We start from the raw sequence: 19,133 nt of genomic DNA on the forward strand, positions 1-19,133 counted from the left end.
GGGCCTGGTTCTTCGTGGTCTGGGTTAGTGTTTACAAATCTACAACAAATAGTAATCTTTGGACTTAGGAGCAAGAAATTAGAATTCTCAAATTCCCTAAATCATCAAGTTATTCTTAAAATACTACTTCATTCTTTATACTCTTTCCTTATTGTTATAGATATCTGGGTATTTAACAAATGGGACTATCAAGCTTAGGTGTATTTACAAAGAACTGGAGCCTAGAGGGAATATTTAAACCCCGTCATTGGATACTTTTCAAATCACGTAACATTCAAATATCCTGGCAAGGTGAACAGTGTAAGAATCACGTGTCAAAAATGCCAAATTAAGAATTTATTTTGCTTTGAAAGCTTGTACCTTGGTACACTGCTCAGAGAATTTGTATAAAGTATACTCTGTATAAACTTATTTTATTTGCAAGGTAACACTTATGACACAACAATCACAAGCAAGACTGATTAGACAGTAGCCATCTCCGACATGCTCCTGCACTGCTTCTCCTAACCTTCGGCTCCGCATGCTGGCGTGTCTTGCTCTTATTTTTTTATTTGATGGATTCCTTCAAACCAGTAATGTCTCTATGCTTTTAGGCCTCCGTATTCACTGAACTGATTTTTCTAGAGATTCCCGATTCAAAACACATACATGTCCTGAGAAATGCTGGGAAGGCATCCCACGTGGAAACACTGGTCTAGGTCCCGGCCCCGGCTCCACAGCACCATTCGGGGAGAACTGTGGTAGAGGCCAAACCATGCAAGTTGGAGTCATGCAGACCCTAAAAATCACTGAACTCTAAATCTATCATCTTATGTTCAGAATAAAGATACTCTCACCTACCTCCAGATCAGTGGGTAGGATTAAGCAATGCAATATGTTCTTAAGTCCCAGGCCCACTTACCACATAGATGAAGAACTAAAAACTTCCTTTAGAATAGGCTGCAGCAGGCTCTCTGGGTCTTTGGTCTACAAAAGGATATTTTCCAACCTCTTTGGAAGAGGCAGTAAAAAGCATCAAGTTTAGAATGAGTTGGGGGTTCGGCCTTCCATGCCCTCTTCCACCTGGAGGAGCAGGGATAGGAGCACACCAGACACGGCAGGCAGTCTGGCTGTCCCATTATAACATCACGCCACTCCCTGGACCTCAGTGCAGTTCAATTTCCTCTACTTAACCTATAAAGTGGAGATGGGCTTAGACCACTGGTTTACAACTTTTGACAAAGAAAACTTTTTTAAAAGCTCCACAAATCTCATGAGAACTCAATACATTAAAAAAAAAAAAACACAGTTCAGTTGCACTGGCTGAAGGTGGCGGAGAGGGGCAGGCAGTCCCCATGCCTCCTGTCAACCTCTGGGCTCTGTGGGCAAGTCTGAGAAACACTGGTCTGGAAGTTCCCCAGGGTTCTTTCTGCTTTAGGATGCTCAGTTTCAGTGCTCCACTGAGCAAGGCACCAGAACCTCCTGATGCCGGTCATATTCAGGCTAGGAAGGTCTAGACCTATTCCCAACCCATGAGCTGTGTCTAAGCGCTAATATCTCCCCACTCCTACACACACTCCTGAAGCTCATTCCCGGACCCACTACTCAGGCCTCAGGAATAACAAGTGCCACCCTCAGCTAGGAGAGAGAATCTTGCTTGTCCCTGAAATTGCACCATTCACAATCCATCCTTTTGAATAAAGTGCTTGCCAGTTCCTCCAGAAGGTGACCTTCAACCCGCACACTTCTAGGTAAACAGATCACCAGGTCTATTTCTCCTCCTGAAAACCAGGAGAGTAATTCCACCCGACACTTGAGGTAGCCCAGTGACAGCTGCCGATGACAAATCTCACCCTCCCTGCCACCTCCCCTTGTCCCCTACACACAACCCTCCGTGCCCTCATCCCCTGGCCACCTATTAGCAGGAAGTACTCAGAGACAAGTTCCACTGGGTTCTTGCTTGGCCTGGACTGGCCCAGCATCCTCTTCTAGCCTCAGGAGCCTCGGCCCTTCATCCTCCACAAGTTACTTAGCTCCTCTGCGCTGACAAAAACAAGGAATCCAGAGATGCTGGGAGGCCCAGCGTGCAGCTGATGAAGGCTAGCGGCAGCCAGCAGGATCCACAGAAGGCCGCCCCGCTCAGTCCTCCTCCATGCCCTCCTCCAGCCACTTCAAATAGTGCACATCTCCTTGGTCCATGGGAAGACTGAAGACCTCTGGGATCTCAAAAGGATGCACCAACCTTTGGGAAGAGAGCAGAGTCCTGTGAGTGACTATGATTAGGATCAGTCAGGCGATGAAACCCAGCAGGCCAGCCTCCCTTGAGGCCTTTGCAATCTGCTGCATCCCCTGTCCACCTCCATAACCCACCACCTCTGTCTACAGTGGTGAGCTGGGCCAGATAGCTTTACAGTCTCACAGACAAGGGTTCAAATTCTAAGTCTGCCCCTTACTAGCTATGTAGCCATGGACAAATCACTTAATTTCTCTAAAGGCCCTACAAAAGAGGGAATGAAAATGGCACCTACATGACTGGATCACTGAGGATTAAATGAGACAAGGACATAGAGCACTTAGCTGGTACACTGACTGGTACTGTATGCATTCACTGAATGTTAGCTGCTGCCTCTATTCCACCCCAAACACCACCCACCCAATACCACTGTATTCTCTGCTCCACCTAGAAAGTTCTCCCTGCTCCTGTTCATCAATCAAAAGCCTCTTTATCCCTCAAGGCCAAACAACCATTGACATTTTCTAAGGGATCTCTCTTGACATCCAAACCCAAGGGAACCTCTGCCTTCTCCCCCTTCTTTCACCTGGCCCTCGGCACACCATGCAAGTTTTCTTCATTTTCCAGACTAAAGGAACATGAGGCCTTGGGCTTCAGTTTCCCATCTGATAGAGGGAGTCATAATCCTCTGCTTGCTTCCTGCAGAACGAGACCCTGTAAAGTTCTCCTGAGACACATGTATCACAGCATGTGTCCAGGTGCTTACACGTTTAGGGTTAAGCTGGGTAATTTTATCCAGTGCCCCAGGACAATGAATTTTCTTATTTCATGGACCACTGGACCAGTGTATGTGTTTTTATAAGCAAACATACAGTATTCAGAGAGAGTAGGGCATTTGTAACACATTAGCAGTAAGAGCTGCCACTGGTACAACACTTCATGGGTCTACCTCACATACATTCATCCCAAGGGACCATTATGGCCCACATTTTATAGATGGGCAACTGAGGCACAGAAAGTCTAACTAATTTGCATGCACTTCGGCTACACCTAGCAAGTAGAGCCAAGATTGGATGCTGGAGGTCAAGCTCTGGGGTTCACCATCTTAACCATGAGGCTGTCCCTCACCAGATAAGCCGTGATTTCTTGGTAGTGCTGGTTCTACCAAAGGTGCCTATTCCCCCACCTCTGCTAAGGTGGTAACACAGGGCCTTCTCTACCACTAGCTTTGAGGCCCGGGTATAGCCATCTATTCACAGGATCCTGGTTGAAGCGAAGGAAAAGAGTTTCATCATCCAGTAAGTAACTTGCATCCTAGCCTCACATCAGAGTCAATCTGGGTGCTTCTGAAGAACATATTTGATCCCCATTTTAGATCAATTAAGTCCAAATCTGAAGTGGGGCTTAAATTGGTAACTTAAAAGACACCTCCAAGGGATATAGTTATTGGCCAGTATTGTTTAGACCAGTCCTTCTCAAGCTTTTAACGTGCATGGGAATCACCTGGGAATCATGTTAAATGCAGTCAGGTTCAATAGGTTTAGGGTGAACATGAGACTCTGCAGCTCTATTCAGCTTTCAGGAGATGCCAATTATTCCAGAACCACACTTTGATTGGTAAGGCTTGAAACCAGTGGTTCTCCAAGTAAGGCCCATTGACCCCTGGGCAACTCCAAGGTTCTTTCAGGAGTTCCATGAGTCCATTAGTTCATAATAATGCTAATTTGTTATTTATCTTTTCACTGTGTTGACATTTGCACTAATGATGCAAAAGCGATGATGGGTAAAACTGCTGGCACCTTAGCACATGCATCAAGACGATGGCACCAAACTGTACTCACTGTTGTATTTTTCACCACACACCTGCACTTGCAAAAAGTCAAATTCACTTAAGAACATCCTTGATAAAGTGGTAAAAATTACAATTTTTATTCAGTTTTGACCCTTGAGTACATGTATTTTTAGCCCTGTGTGACAACATGGGAAGTATACAGAAAGCACTGTGCTGTGTGCCTAAATTCAGTATGTCCTACACTTGTCTGACTGAGTCACAAGCTAAAACCAGACTTTTTCATGGAGCACCATTTTTAAGCCTGAGTTACCATAAGCTGTCATTTTTACAAATTATGGTTACTCAGATTTGAGGATTAGGTAGAGACACTGTCTCAGACTTGAACAAAGTGAGTCCATCACTCAAATGAAGACAATTTACATCATGTGTTGCCAATTTTAAAAAGTTATGTTTTCATGCAGAAATCAGAAGTTTGGAAAACTTGAATTTATCACCATGAGCTTTCCAAGTGTCCCAATACTTAAAGATGCTTATTAAGCCAGATTTTGCAAAAAAAAAAAAAAAAGTAAAATGATGCCATTCTTCTCACTTTGGGGGACGGGGGTGGAATATGGTTACTTTCCATAAAAATGCATTATTTACAACATGAATAAGTAATGGTTTTATTATCGTTAATTTTCTTTAAAAAATCTTAGTTTTAATTTCTAACATAGTTAACTTTGATATAACCCACATAAACAAAGCTCTTTTAGGTCCCTGATAATTTTTTAAAGTGTAAAGGAACCCTGAGACCAAAAGTTTGAGAACCGCTGGTCTAAACTAACTCACTCTAGCCTCTCATTTTACATATGGAGAATCTGAGGGACAGGCACCTGTCCAGGGTCATATGAAGGTTTGTGACTAGGTTTCCTGCTTTCCAAGCTCATTCACTTAATACCTAGAACGTTCTTGGCTGAGAAGAGACGCCAGTATTACCTGACATAGCTGGATAGCATGTGGACCTTGGAAGTCTTTGTCTTTATTAACTGTAAAGAAAAGAAAAATCACCGCTTTACCTCAGCCCAGCTCTGCAGCTGCTCGTTTTTCTCATCTGGCTGTTTAGGAGACAGCATTCCCTCTAGGTCACCAGGCCCTGCCACTCGCTTGCAAACAAATCTAAGGCATCTATGTGGGGCAAGAACCTCGATCAGTTGATCTTTGCTAACTTTTCATTGGAACCTGGGAAAAAGGCCATGCTCTCACTCTTCCCGTATCAATGCCCATCCCCAAATCCAACTTCACTCACCAACAGGATCTCAGTGGCTTCTTCTATTTCTCCATTCCAAAAGTACCTGGAGACGAGGACAAGACCAATGTATGATGCTCCCAAAACAATCCCACTGAAATGTCAAACCTGGCCCAGTTAGGTGACTTACTGAGATGGAAACTTTAAAATCTTTCCAAGTCGGGGGGTAGGGGAGGCCGGGGGAAGGTCAATGGGGGGAAAAAGGAGACATATGTACTACTATTTGTAATACTTTAAACAATAAAATAAAATAAAATCTTTCCAAGTCCACATAAAGAAGTCTACAATTGGCCAAGGCATGACAGGTCATCTAGTCCAATCATTCTAATGCATGCTTCTAGCATCTGCCTAAACGTTCCTGGAGGTGAGAGGCTCACTATTGCTTGAAGAAGTCCATCAACCTTAAAGGTTTTCACATGAGGTGGTTTTTCTTGTGGTGTGCCAACATCTGCCACCCAGTTGTTTTCCCCAACTTCCATATGGAGAACCACCTCAGGAGAGTCAACCTGATTCTCCTGCTGTACAGAAACTCTTATGTTTTCTCTCCTCCAAACTGGGCATCTCTGGCTCTTTCAACACTATTCTATACTCATGGCTTCCAGGCCCCTCCCCATCCTATGGAATGGGGCTACTTGTACCACTGACTCTCAATGTTGAGTGCCCATGAAAGGATAAATAAGAAGCCGAGGAGGCTTCAGGGAAGAAGTGAGCCTTACAAGACATGGAAACAAGTCCAAAGGTTAAGTCAGTGATGACATTCAGAAAAGAGTATGAGAACAGCATCATGTGAAGGGAAGGCAAAGAAATTTGACCTGAGAATATCTACACTAATCCAGGGGAAATCTAAGATGACCCAAGCCACTGGCCCTGCCTCACAGAGCCATGGTAAAGGATCAATTATAAGCCATCTGAAGGGAATGCCAGGCTGAAATTCTGTTCTAGGTCCCAAGCATGGCTTTATGCGAATCACCTATTCCACTTCTTAAAAATCCAAAGAACCAAGCCCCACCCTCAGAGGGACTGATGGAGTAGACCTAGAATGGAGCTCAGGAATTGGAAGCACAGCCAAACTTGGGAGCCATAGCAATAAATGATGTGAGCCACTGAGGCAATGACAATGTTGGCAAGCGGGGGGAGGAGCTTTAAATATAGAGTATTTTTCTATTTTGACCTTCAGAGTAGATATTATTTTCTTCCCCACCTATCCTTCCCTCCCCACCCCATGCTCTTATTTTCTCTCTCTTTCCAGGAGGGAAGAAGATGAGGAACAGGCTAATCAGAGCGTTTAAGGCACAAGACAAATCCTGCACAACTTGTGGTGAGATGCTAAACTATTTTAATGAAAGAAATGGGACAGACCAGGCTTAACTAAAATAAAGGTGTCTATGAAATGAAAGATAGGTAGGGCACAGAAACAGCCTGTCACATATGCCAAACTCTCAGTTTCCCAAAGAATCTAAAAGCAATGGAGATTATCTCCTTGATATCCCTACTTGCCTTGCTCGGGGATGGAATGCCCATTCTGGCTTCCTTGCTAATAGCAAACTAATTTAAACAAAGAATGTGCAAGCAGGATTCACTGTTCCTAAACTGGAGGGTCTTCCCTCCTTTCTCTATACACACACAGCACATTTTTGCTTTTGTTCATAGGATGACATAAACACACTGGTTCATTTCCTTTGAATACAAATCAACAGTGAAGTGTTGATTAATTAAATGCCTCTGAGTTGTTCCTTCACAATTCCCCATTAGTTCAGTACCCCTCCCACCAGCTAGGACCTGACCTTCCACCGGCCACAGCAAAACTCACAATGAGGATGCCTTGGGCAGGATGTTCACGGAGGCAGCCAGCTTCTTATCCAGTATAGCCCTAAAGCAAAGAGAGTGACAGTCACTGGGGCAAGTGTCCAGGACCTTAAGAGAAGGAACAAGGTATAGGCATTCCTGGGAGCTAGATAATCATTTAGAATGTCCCCCCTCCCCACCTCCTGGCACTTTTAATGACAGGCCTAATCTGCCTGGGGAAGAGGGATTAACTCTGGACAGAGAACAAGAAGACCTGGTTCCATTCCTGGCCCTGCAGTAGTATGGCTGTGTGACCTTACGCAAATTCTTTCTCATTCCAGGAATAAGTATTCAAGCACCTCTCCAAGACAGGCATGTCCCCTCACTCAACCTGACTCTCCTGCTGTACAACGAGAAAATGGTTCAACCAGCAGCTTCCTACCCTTTCACCACCAAGGACTCCTTTCATGATGCCACCTCTGCTTCTATCCCACAGGTAGGTATCAGGCTGCGCTCGGTGCTTCTGATCTTTAGATGCCCATGTGACCCCACAGCTCCACATAAAAACAAAAAAGCATCATAACTGTGTTTGCCTTTGGCAAATATAGGCTCGTTTCACCTTTTTTTGTAAAGGTTTCTATCATAGCCCTAAGCACACAATCGTCACCTTTGCAGACCTCTAAGACTTTTTTTTTTTTTTTGGACAGACCACAGGTTGGAATTCCTGGTCTGATCATCTCAGATTCCTATGCAGCACCCTGGTGAACACAATAAAAAGGGCTTGAGCTAGTACAGGTGTCATAGAAATAGGAGCACCACCAAGTCACGGATGCAAAGAAGTGTCCCCAGACATCAAAACCTCAAGCCCTCAGAATCAGGCCTTGCCAAATAAACTTCATCTGAGCTCTGCTCACTGACCCCTCCTTCCTCCAGCTGCTGCCAAGAGAACCGACCTACTTTCTCTCCCCTTGGGTTCCAGGTTAAACAGTGCTCTCTATTTAAGGCTCCACAGTACTGTGGCATCACCACCACCTCATTCCTCTGCAAAGTTCTAGGAGCTAAATAAATCCCTGACCATAAGGAGAGGCACAAGGCACAAATGTGTTTAAGCAACTGCTGCGAGTCTTGCTCCCTCAATCATTTGCTGAGAAATTACATTTTATTAGTTCTGAAGGTGGCATGCAAGCACAGGAAGTGAGTTAAACCTCTAGAAAAAAAATCCATTGCCTCATACCCACATCACCAAAGACTCCCCTTCAGATTTTTAGAACACAGTAAGGAGAACGCTTCATATACCGGCAACCATGAGGAAGCCCCAAAGAATAAAAGGCAGCCCCGAGACACATGAGGGAGCACACAGGGGGACTGCCCCAGAGAAAAGAGCAACAGTCTGTACCTGGGGCGATGGGAACCAAAGCAGGCGGGAACTGGAGGCAGCCAGCAAGGTGAACTGCCGGAATGCCACGGCCGGAATGCCACGGCAGGAGCAGGTGGATGCCCCAAACCTCCCATGGCCCCGCAGCAATAATGGGGCGTTTGTCTCCAGGAAGGAGCAGTTAAGTGTAGGCACTTTGGGGGAAAAGGCACAACAATGTCCTAGCTGGTGACGGCCAAGGATAAAAGGGAGAATTCACACCCAGAGGACCAGTCACTAGGGCACCCCAGTCTGTGGAATGTCCCCCCAAACCACACTCACACTGAAACAGTGCTGCTAATACCATTCCTTGCAACTGTTCCCGTGACTCCCCATCAGCATAGCTAAAGAGATGAGAGGTTACACACAGGAGTCACAAAGCATCTGAGGAAAGCCAATACCAAGAGAAACAAAAGTTCAACCAATGAATTTACGTAAGAGGACCAGCTAACAGTACATTCAAAACCAAGATTTAAAAATAAGTATAATCTCAGATTCCTATAATTATACACATAATTACCTCTACCTGAAAGTTGCTAAGAGAGTATACATTAAAAGTTCTCACTCCCGAAAAAGGTAACTGTGTGAGGTGATGGATGTGCTCACTAATCTTATTGTGCTGATCATTTTGCTATATATACATGTATCAAATCATCATGTGTATTCCTTAAACTTACACAATGTTATATGTCAATTCTATCTCAATAAAGCTGGAAAAATTAAAAATAAGTATAATTAATATCTACAGAAAGATAAGGCAAGATTATTGCAACCATAAAATTAAATCAGATTATTGGATCAGATATTTATGAAATATGAGTAGTTGGTTATGAAAGAATAATTAGAAATCCTGAAAAGGAAAACTAATAGTTTAAACAAAAAACTCAATAGAAGAGCTGACTAGCAAAATAGATACAAATGAGAAACAAATAAGAGAAGAATGGGCTCAGAAATTCTCCCAGTATGCAGAATAAAGGAACAGACATAGAAAGACTATAGAAAGAATAGTTAACAAATTAATAGCTGAACATTAAGATAAACAGAGAATCCTAAAAATTATCAGAGAGAAAAAGTATTTCCTACAAAGGAATGAGCCCCTGATAAACACCTGACTTCTCATCAACAACCTTGGATGCAAGTAGATAATAGAGATCTCTCTCCAAGCTGATACTGACCCATTAACCTGAACTGGCCTTTCAACCAGTTAGAATCCAGGCATTAGAATGATTTTCCTCCCAACACCAAACTTCACAGATGTCAGCTGAAGTTGTTCCTTAACAGGACCCAGAGTGGCTGGTTCAAGAGTCCCGAGAAAAGAGTTCAGTACAGAACCTTGGTATAGCAAGGAGTATCAGGAGGGATTTCAATTCCTAGCTACTAAATACCATGGGTATCTCTGGAGTAATTACAGGTTCTTTTAGGTAGGAGCTGTTCTTCAAAGGTAATGTTAACAAGGGGAAAATACACATTCTGATTGGAGGAAAGAGAGATGGAATGAAATGCAAGGCTAACCTGTGGCCAACAATGTGGAGGCTGTTTGCTCCCAAAGACCAGATTCAACATTTGAAAACACTATAACCTAGTCTATCATTAACTTCAAGAATGCTGAGTTGTGGATCAAGAAGAAAGGGATCAAGGAGCCAAATCCATTACCCTCCAGTCCCACTAACCCTCTTCAAAGCTGCATCTATAAAGAGAAATGAAGGGGGCAAAATCCAGATACCACAAACATTGAGCACCTACTACATTCAAATTACTAATGCATAAAGAAGGGAAGTGACTTGCCCAAGTTAACACAGTAAGTGGTAGAGCCAAGACTGAAACTCTGATCTGCTTACAAGTCCAGTGTTCTTCCACCATACCACAACTGCTTCTAGAAATTTTCTAAATATTTGGAATGACTGCCTCCTCCTCCTCCTCCTCCTCCTCCTCCTCACTGTCATAGTGAGCACCTCTGGGACTGAGCAAAGAGAGTATCTCCAAGAAGGAAGACAGATGGGCCAGGAATGAGACTTAAATTAACAGGTAGGATTCCACTGTTCCCTTAACACCTTGGATAAGCCATACATCCCTCTGGGTCTCGTCTCCTTATATGCGCCCCCCCTCTCCCTCCCACGCCACTCAACATTTTACGCCCAGCAGCAGGATCCATCAAATCATTCAGCTGTGTAGTTCATCACTAGATGGACAGGATTATCAGAAGCAGAAGAAGGGCCTAAATGTGACCCCTGATAGCATCCTGGTAGCTCCCTGAGCCTCCTGGGGCAGCACCTAAGCCCCTTTACCATACCTGGCAATATCTCTGGCAATTTGCTCGTTGGGACAGTTGACAAAGACGATGGAGTAAGTGCCGGAGACATAACTGCCAGTGACAGCTGAATGGAGCTGCAGGCTAAGGGTCCTGAGCATGGGGTAAGTCAGGAAAGAAGCTGTCAGGATCTACATGGTGGGAGAAAGCACAAGTCAGCAGTGACATGACAATTCGCTATCTCCTGCTCAAGCAGACTGGAACCAGGGCTGGGCATCTTTTTTTCATACCCATTCCCCATCCAAAATACAATTCCTGGGATCCTGAGCTTTAGTACTTCAACAAAGTTCTGTCTAGATATTTACCTCTGCATTTTGCAGATGATTAAAAAAAAACAACACAGAGGCTCAGAAATCAAGAAGCTTGTTCAAAATCACATAGCTTTATTTGGTGAAGCCAGGATTAGGGCTCAAGTCTGGATGACGTGAAATCCATTCTGATGGAGGTAATGCTAACTGGCATCCACTGAATCATCTTCCTGTGGAGATTATAATGAATGATAAGCTCTTACATCTAATGTTTGAGGAGTTACCTTCACCTCCATTCATTTGTGTATGTGCCAGGCACTGGGTAGACTAGTGGAAAGGGTAGCCTAATTCTAAAGCAATGCAACCTGTGCTACTAAACTGAGCGCTCAGGGACCATAAGGAAGGCTCTACCTGAGGGAGCAGAAAAAGGCTTGGAAGAGAAGGTACCATCTAAGTTGATCTGGAATGATAAGTAGGATTATAAGAGAGGGACACATGCTAAGCAAACAGTAATATGTACAAACTCAAGAGGTATTAAGGGATAGATGAGTTATAGTCTGCATGGGTCTTAGTCTGTGGGTGTGAGATCAGGAGGAAATGAAACTGGCTAGAACTATAGAGAAAAGGGTCAGGCTAAGGAGTCTGGAGTTGGTACTCAAGTGGTAGGGTATTTTTAGAGGTTTTAAGTAGCAGAGTAATAATGTAGTGAAGCTGAGTAGGGTACCAGGAGGGAGGAGGGAGAATGACCAGAGATAGCCTACTTACACGGTCATTACAATGATCCAGGAAAAAGACTTGAAAGCTAAGATGATAGCAGCGACAACATGAAAGGAAAAGGCACTCAAGATATTTTTCTTACTATTTTAATGATAAACATCCTATATAATAAAAGGCTAATATGCAAATTGACCAAACGGCAGAACAACTGGTCGCTATGATGCGCACTGACCACCAGGGGGGCAGACGCTCAATGCAGGAGCTGCCCCCTGGTGGTCAGTGCTCTCCCACGGGAAGCACCACTCACCCAGAAGCCGGGCTCATGGCTGGCGAGTGCAGCAGCAGTTGCGGGAGCCTCTCCTGCCTCTGCGGCAGGGCTAAGGATGTCCAACTGCCGGCTTAGGCCCGGTCCCCCCGAGGAGCGGGCCTCAGCTGGCAGTCGGACATCCCCTGAGGGCTTCTGGACTTCGAGAGGGCGCAGACTGGGCTGAGGGACCCCCCCCGTCCCCCCCCCCCACAGTGCACAAATTTTGTGAACCGGGCCTCTAGTTTAAAATAAGAAATAAAAAGAACTGGGGAAAAAAACCTTCCTTTCCAGGTTCTCTGCTTGGGGAATATAATGGAGTCATTAACAGAGAGAGGCAGCTTGCAAGGAGTCCCACTGTGACTTAAGCCAGGCTGAACAAGAGGGTGTTTCTCCTGCCTCCAGCCCAGGGCTTCTTTCTTGCTCAAATAAACCTCTGTCCTCCCACTCCTTTTATGCTATTGCCTAAGTCCTGCCTCCTACTTCTTGGCAGGGCCTGAGCAGCGTTTTTATGTCTTCAGCTTCAGTTAGACTACAGGCCTGTCAGGGTTGGGTTTTCTCATTCCCTCCCACTACCTCCACCGAACCACCAATTCAACATACTAGTCCACTGAACTAAACCAGTAACCATGCAAGAAAAAAAACCCCAGACTTCAAAAGCTTTTAGTATGTGTGTATGTGTGCACAGTAGAATTTAAATCCTGGTGTGAGTACTGCTGCCTGTGGCCTTCAACAAGTTACCACCTCTCCTTCTGCAAACCTCATCTAGAAATTGGAGATTATGACACTGTGCTGCCTATCTCAGTTGCTATGGGTTCACATGAGATAGGAAAAATAATTGGTAATCACAAATTCAATAAAATTGAATTTCAGGCTTTGCTCACCACTGTATCCCCAGCACAGTTCATGGCACGCAGCAGGTTCTCAATAAATACTTGCAGACTAGTGAATTAGTACACCAGCAAGATGTTGTTATTAAGACTAAATAGTCTTGTGAAAAATACAAGTCTTGTTAGCAGTGCTTTTAACAGAGAACTGGGCAGACTGGAACACTCTAAGGAGTCCACTACATGACTCTATGGTAGCTTCCAGCACAGACTCCACACACAAGGAACAATGGCCTGTCCCCCAACCAAAAAAGCCACTCTGAGGGAAGATCTGGGCATTCCAGTCAGCAGGTAGCAGTGCAACACAGCTAATAAGATTCAATATAAGCTCACCCAAAATGCACTGAAACTCTTAGGTGAACTCCAAGTCAAAATACTAAGTTCTTACATCTCTTGATGTTTGAGGAGTTAATTCCCCTCCATTCATGTGTGTATGATATGTGCTAGGCACCGTGGAGAGGCTAGTGGAAAAAGTAGCCTACTTCTAAAGCAATGTGACCTGTGCTACTGAAACGGAGAGCTGTGCTCTCAAGTATTATCTAAGGTAACCCCAAATTTAACAAATAAGGTAACTGAGGCAGAACATTTAGAACCTTACATCCAAGACTCCTGCCTCCATTCAGGGCTCTTGGAATCACTATGAATACATCTAGGAATTGATATAGTGGGGTCGATTCAGCTTCACTTAATCCAATGGTTCTCAAGGCAATTTTGTACCCCCAGGGGCCATGTGGCAATGTCTGGGGACAATTTCTATTGTCATGCCTGGGGAAGAGATGCTATTGGCATCTATTGGGTAGAGGCCAGAATTGCTGTAAACATCCTCCTGCTGTACCACTGGTCACACTGAAATACAGATAGTTGTTTACATGTCTCCTCCACTGGACATATGCTCTTCAGTCTCATTCATTTCTGTATTCCCAGCACCTTACAATTCTGACAGGGAGTAAGGGCTTGAGACATGTTTGTGGACCATATCAACAAAGTGTCAGCAGCATGAAAGGTCAACCTGGAACCAAGGATGGGCTACAATGTATTAGAAAGTGACATGTGAGTGCAAAAGTGATGGAAGATACACACATCACAATATTCCCTAATAGGATCATTTTAAGATACAATTTTTAAGTCTGTTCAACATTTTCCTATTTGTCTTTTACTACATACCTTTTCTATTTTTACATTCTTTTAAAATATTTTATGTATTCTTTCAGTTATTTTTGCATTTTATTCTGCCTTTTCCCCCGCCCCCCTTTTTTTTTGTCCTGGAATATTTGCATCGCCTCTAAAAGGTTATGGTTGACTATAGTCTGTGTTAAGGGAAAGGGGGCCTCAGAAACCACCTAGTGGTTCTAAATTGATAATCCACCTAGTTTATAATCCAACTAAATTTATAACCCACCTAGTTTGAAGAAATCCATGCATATTTTGAAAGTCTACAGCATTGTGTTTATCTATACAGTTTCCTTGTGTACAAATCCAGTTCTTTCTAGAAAACAAACAAACAAGAAAACCTACAGGTCCCAAAAGGGTAAGAGCCACTGATATGTGCCAACTGTTACAGATGACGAAATAAGAGTTGGAAGGAAGTAGAAATCACCCAAAAGTGATCATCAGAGCTGGGCTAGACCCTAGGCTTCTGCCTCTCTCCACCTCCTCCTGAACCACCTCCATCACTGGAGATAGTCTGTAAATGGTCACTTCCCAACCGTAACATTTTAAGATATTTCTAAGACAGAAACAAAGCCCCCCTAAAGGCAACATGGTAACTGCAACAGAAAGAAAAGAACTATCAAGTGACCCTTAGACAAGAACTCACCACCAGACACCCCTTCACCTCCCTGGCAATGAAACGCAGCCCAGTCACCCCTGCTCACAGAGTGAGGAAGGGGAGCTAGTAAGCTTCAGAACCCCACCACAGTCTCCTCCAGGGGTTTTCCTGTCCATCCCCTACCTGCCTGCCCCCAGCTCAAAATGCCAAGAACAGTAAAGGGAAGAGTGTCTTTTCCCTCAGTTCCCAGGTTGCAGGTTTAGGGCTAAGGGGGGTGGTAACGTCGTAGCGTGGGCACTCACCAGGAGGCACAGAAGGACAGAGGGCCGAGGGTAGCCTGGCAGAGGACACCGGGAGCCCAGCCTATCCATGGCGTCGCTGGTAATTGAGCGGCACAGCAGCGGCGAATGTTGCCTCTGGCTGAGTTGCCGGCAGGGGGCGGGAACTTGTGGCCTAAACCGCCCTCCCTGCCCCCACCCTCCCACCTGCTGCCTGCCCTACTGCCCCGCCCCAGGCAGGCTGGCTGGAACGAGATAGTGGAGGGGGCGGGGTAAGAGGGAGAAATTTTCTCTGGACAACCCTATCCCTAGAGACAGACAATCCAAGCACCATATGCAGACCTATAACCCTTACAAAAATAAAATACGAAATTTCCCTTCTCATGCCAACAACAACAACAAAAATACCTTAAAACCCCCAGAGATGTACAGATAAAAAGACTTGGGTATACAAAACCTTCAGAAAGCAAAACACACAAACACTAAGACACATACACTAAACTCTTCCACTTTACACAGCCCATCCCGCCAACAAGAAGCGAGATACACTCTGCTGCTTTCCTGTCCCCCATACCAGCTCCCCCTCCCAGGATCTCCCTTCTCATCCTCCTGGGTTTAGAACACTCTGGCTCCCAACTGCTCTCCCTATGAACTCACTCATGTTTCCAGGCCAGCTGCTCTGCGGCCTTTCCCAGAGTTAATCCCACGGTCCTCTGTTCCCCCGAGGCACTTGGTACACACTTCTGTTGCAATATTTAACATCAACTATGGGGAGATGCAAACAAATAAGCAAAGCATTGCCCTTCAGGAATGCAGAGGCCACTGGTGTCAGGGTTTCCAATTTTTTAATCCAGCTTTTTAATGTGAAATACCCTATGGCGGGAGAAGGGGTTGAGTGCACAAGGGCACAAGTCAACTTTTTTAAATTAAGGGAACTATTCTATATCTTGGTTGTGGTGATAGTTACACAAGTGTTAAAAAAATTCTACGAAATATACACTTTAATTGGTGAATTGTATTGTGTGTAAATAGTACCTGAAACAGAAAGGCATTAGGGGGGCACTGGAAACCAATTCAAAACTGTTTTAAACTAAGCAGGTTAAACAAAACACATCTGTTAGCCAAACCTGGCCTGTGGGCTGCCAGTTCACAGCCTCTGTTTGTTTTAAATTACCTGTTCACCTGTTTTGTCCCATTCCCTGGGATTATGAATTCTCAAAGGAATGATGCACTTCCTAGCAGTGTCTGACAAAGTAAATAAATCAGTTGCAGCCCTACTCTTATCATTTACGTAATTAGCTGTGCAGACTCGGGCAGCTTGCTTAACCTCTCTGAGCTTTTTTTTGGGGGGGGTGGGGGGGCTTGGTAAAGGACGGGCTAATAGACCTTCATAGGTCTAAAGTGAGGCTTAACAGAGTAGATTAATGTAAAAGTGCTTTGTAAAATGTAAGACCATGTCAGCATTTCAAAAGCAAGTATTCTCATGGTAACTATTGTTAACTTAGAAAATCTCCATTTGCAATGTAAAAACTTAATATCTGGGGGGAAAAACAGTTACAGTAAATGAGGCCAAGTGTCCTAAGAAAACTTTTATATTCAAGACTGTGATCTTGGATACCTATTAACTTATTAAGAAAGGCCCCTGGTTAATGACCATTTACCTTAAATCCTGAGATGATGTCCCCAAGTTTAGCACAAAACCCCACACTGTTTAGGCTTATAAATGCTTGTTTAACAACTAAATGATATGGATGCGTGGCTGGTGATTATAATAATGGTCATAATGAAGGTGATGTTGGGGCAACAGCGCAAGGAAGGCAAGAAATTAACTGTTATTTGGAAGAAACTGCCTCTGGAATCTCTTCTTCCTTCAACTCAGGCACCTTTACTCTTTCCAAGTTCCATTCCAAGGTTAGATTCCAGAAGTCCAATCCTGCATTTCTGGTTTTGGCAGGCTTTTCAGATATAGTATGATTCTTACTGCCACTGCTTGAGGGCCCAGACTGTTCCTCTGGGGCTTCTTATTCTAACTTTTCCTCCTCCTAATAGGCTTTAGACCCAGGCTCAGATTAAAATTCAGACTCCCCTACAGACTCATTCTGTATCCACCTTCCTCATCCACACTTCCTCTATGTGTCTTCCTTTTCTTCAACTCCTTTATTTTGAAGGTGCTCTTGCGCCTTTTTATAGGTATACAACAATTTATCAAAACCTTTTTTAAAAGCCTATTTCAATCCAGGAAAGGATCCATATTAATTGCAGTATCAATGAAGACTTAGGCAGAGTGTAAGACAGTACAATTTCCTTAGGTTCATCTTTACCTCTAATTCTGGAGACTGGACTTCTTCCTTATCTATACTCTTATCACCAAAACTTGAAACTAGAGTAGCTTATTAATTTCATTTGCATCCATTTTTGCGGACTCTGATTCCCCCTCCCCCCCCCACCCAGTTCTTCTAGGGAAACATGCATAATCATTCACAACATCATCCCAAAGCTTCCAGCAGGCTTTAGTAAGAGCAGCTGGTTTTAAATCATCCATTGCCTCTTTTATCACCACCAAAGTATCAGCAATGTTGTGCTTGTTGCCATGTTTCCTTCAAATTAAGGCAAGGTGGGTTTTTTTTTTTTTTCAATATAGTCAGCAAAGTGGTCAAACACATGCTTGGTGTAATACCTCCTGAATGCTTCAATTATTCCCTGATCCAAGGGCGGATGATAGCCAGTGCCACCCAGAGGGAGAAACACAGTATCATACTAGGATAAGCAAAACATAATAAGCCTGGGTGATTGGGACCTCTGCCCAAAATTAGCAACACTCTGAATTCAAGATTTTTTTCTGTTAAATAATTCTGGGCTTGATGGATAAAACAATTATGAAACCAATCCAAAAAGCAGGCAGCGGTTACTGATAGTCCGGTGACTGTCAGCAAACAGGAAGAATTTTTTTCATCTTTTTCCAAAAGACAAGTGGGATTAGGGTCTTTATAAAGCAGCAGTTATTTTTATCTTTTTGTCACTTGCAGCACTGGCATAACAAAATGAGGAAAATCCTGTTCTTAGCTTCCTCTAAGACTTCTAGATTGCATTTCCCCTAAAAGTACACTAAGAGTGCAACTTCCAAGCAAGCTCCTGCCCTGGGCCTGGAAGACCCGGTGAGGCACATCGGTTCCGGCTCTAATCAATTTCTGGAGTTGCCTGGAGTACGTAGGTGCCCACTGGACATTTGATTTCGCAAACTGTAAAGATTCCCCAAGCCATCCCTTTCCCCCACGAAATTTATCTGGGTTGCCCTTCCTAGTGGTTTCCACCAGACACGTGTAATGCATTTGGGATGGCTACAGATGGCCTTCAGCTTCAGAACTGTCTCTCTCTCTCTCCCTCCCCCGCACCGCCCCCTCTCCCGTTCCCACCCGCTACCATCTGATCCCGTCCTTGACCCAAAAGGTTAACTCGGTCTCCATCTTCTTGATGTTTACATCCTGGGGAGTGCAGTAGAGAAGAGGGGCGAAACACTCCATGATGGCCTTCTTGCTTTTCTCAATAGTGAGAGCATCGTTGACTCATTGACGCCCAAAGAAGCGCCCCACGTCGGCGTTACGCCTTCATTGAACTTCTAGAGATTTTTCATCATGTCTTCCAGAGGCATGGCTCTCCGCCTCCTCTGGATGCGTGTCTAACCCGGGATGAGGATGCCCATCGCCTCCGCTCCGCCCAGGTCGCAGGGACCACTACCACGCCCGCCCTGGCCGTAGCCGAGAGCGTGATTTGGGAGCCGGGAGGCGGTTCGCTTAACCTTCAGTTGGTCCTCCTGCTCACTACTCCGCTTGCCAGGCATTTGTGGAGCCTTCGCGCTCCGTGGGAAATACGCAAGCCGCCGGGAAACGTACGGCTGCACGGCCAATGGAGCAGCGCCGGAGAGGACGCCGCTCTGCGACCCCGCAACCACAAACAATCATTGGTTTGGCTCTAACGGACCCACATCTCGCGAGGCTTGGCAATACCGGGACCGTGCGCGGTCCGCCAGCTCCGCCTAGCTACTGCTGAGGCCGGACGGTTCGCAGTCACAGCCAATATTCAGCGAAGGGAGGTTACGTCCGTCAGATCTCGCGAGACTTGGAGAAGCCCGCCGGGA

The 19,133-nt window shown here is 44.8% G+C and overlaps 1 protein-coding gene across 2 annotated transcripts; it reads right to left on the minus strand.

Moving 5' to 3' along the window:
• Nucleotides 1–323: 323 nt before the first annotated feature.
• On the minus strand, nt 324–15,129 carry LOC114235349 (protein CutA homolog). Of its 2 annotated transcripts, XM_028161442.2 has the most exons (6): nt 15,023–15,129; nt 10,779–10,927; nt 7,100–7,159; nt 5,290–5,335; nt 4,980–5,029; nt 324–2,221 (listed from the first exon to the last, which is right to left on the minus strand). In XM_028161442.2, exons 1-6 carry the CDS (start codon nt 15,089–15,091, stop codon nt 2,119–2,121), a joined length of 477 nt encoding a protein of 158 aa, XP_028017243.1. In that variant the 5' UTR covers nt 15,092–15,129; the 3' UTR covers nt 324–2,118. The 2 variants fall into 2 exon arrangements, with proteins under 2 accessions (XP_028017243.1, XP_054583506.1); XM_054727531.1 differs by lacking the exon at nt 7,100–7,159.
• Nucleotides 15,130–19,133: the final 4,004 nt, after the last annotated feature.

The sequence above is a fragment of the Eptesicus fuscus genome, chromosome 15 (assembly GCF_027574615.1).
Source record: "Eptesicus fuscus isolate TK198812 chromosome 15, DD_ASM_mEF_20220401, whole genome shotgun sequence".
In the NCBI taxonomy this organism is placed as follows: Eukaryota; Metazoa; Chordata; class Mammalia; order Chiroptera; family Vespertilionidae; genus Eptesicus; species Eptesicus fuscus.

Bases quoted from the DNA above. Each gene is read 5' to 3' on its own strand.
- LOC114235349 (XM_028161442.2), bottom strand. From the start codon at position 15,091: ATGGATAGGCTGGGCTCCCGGTGTCCTCTGCCAGGCTACCCTCGGCCC. The intron at 7,160-10,778 runs GTATGGTAAAGG...TCTTTGCTTTAG, and splicing joins ATTGCCAGAGATATTGCCAG to GGCTATACTGGATAAGAAGC. The intron at 5,336-7,099 runs GTGAGTTTTGCT...CCTCGTCTCCAG, and splicing joins CTGCCCAAGGCATCCTCATT to GTACTTTTGGAATGGAGAAA.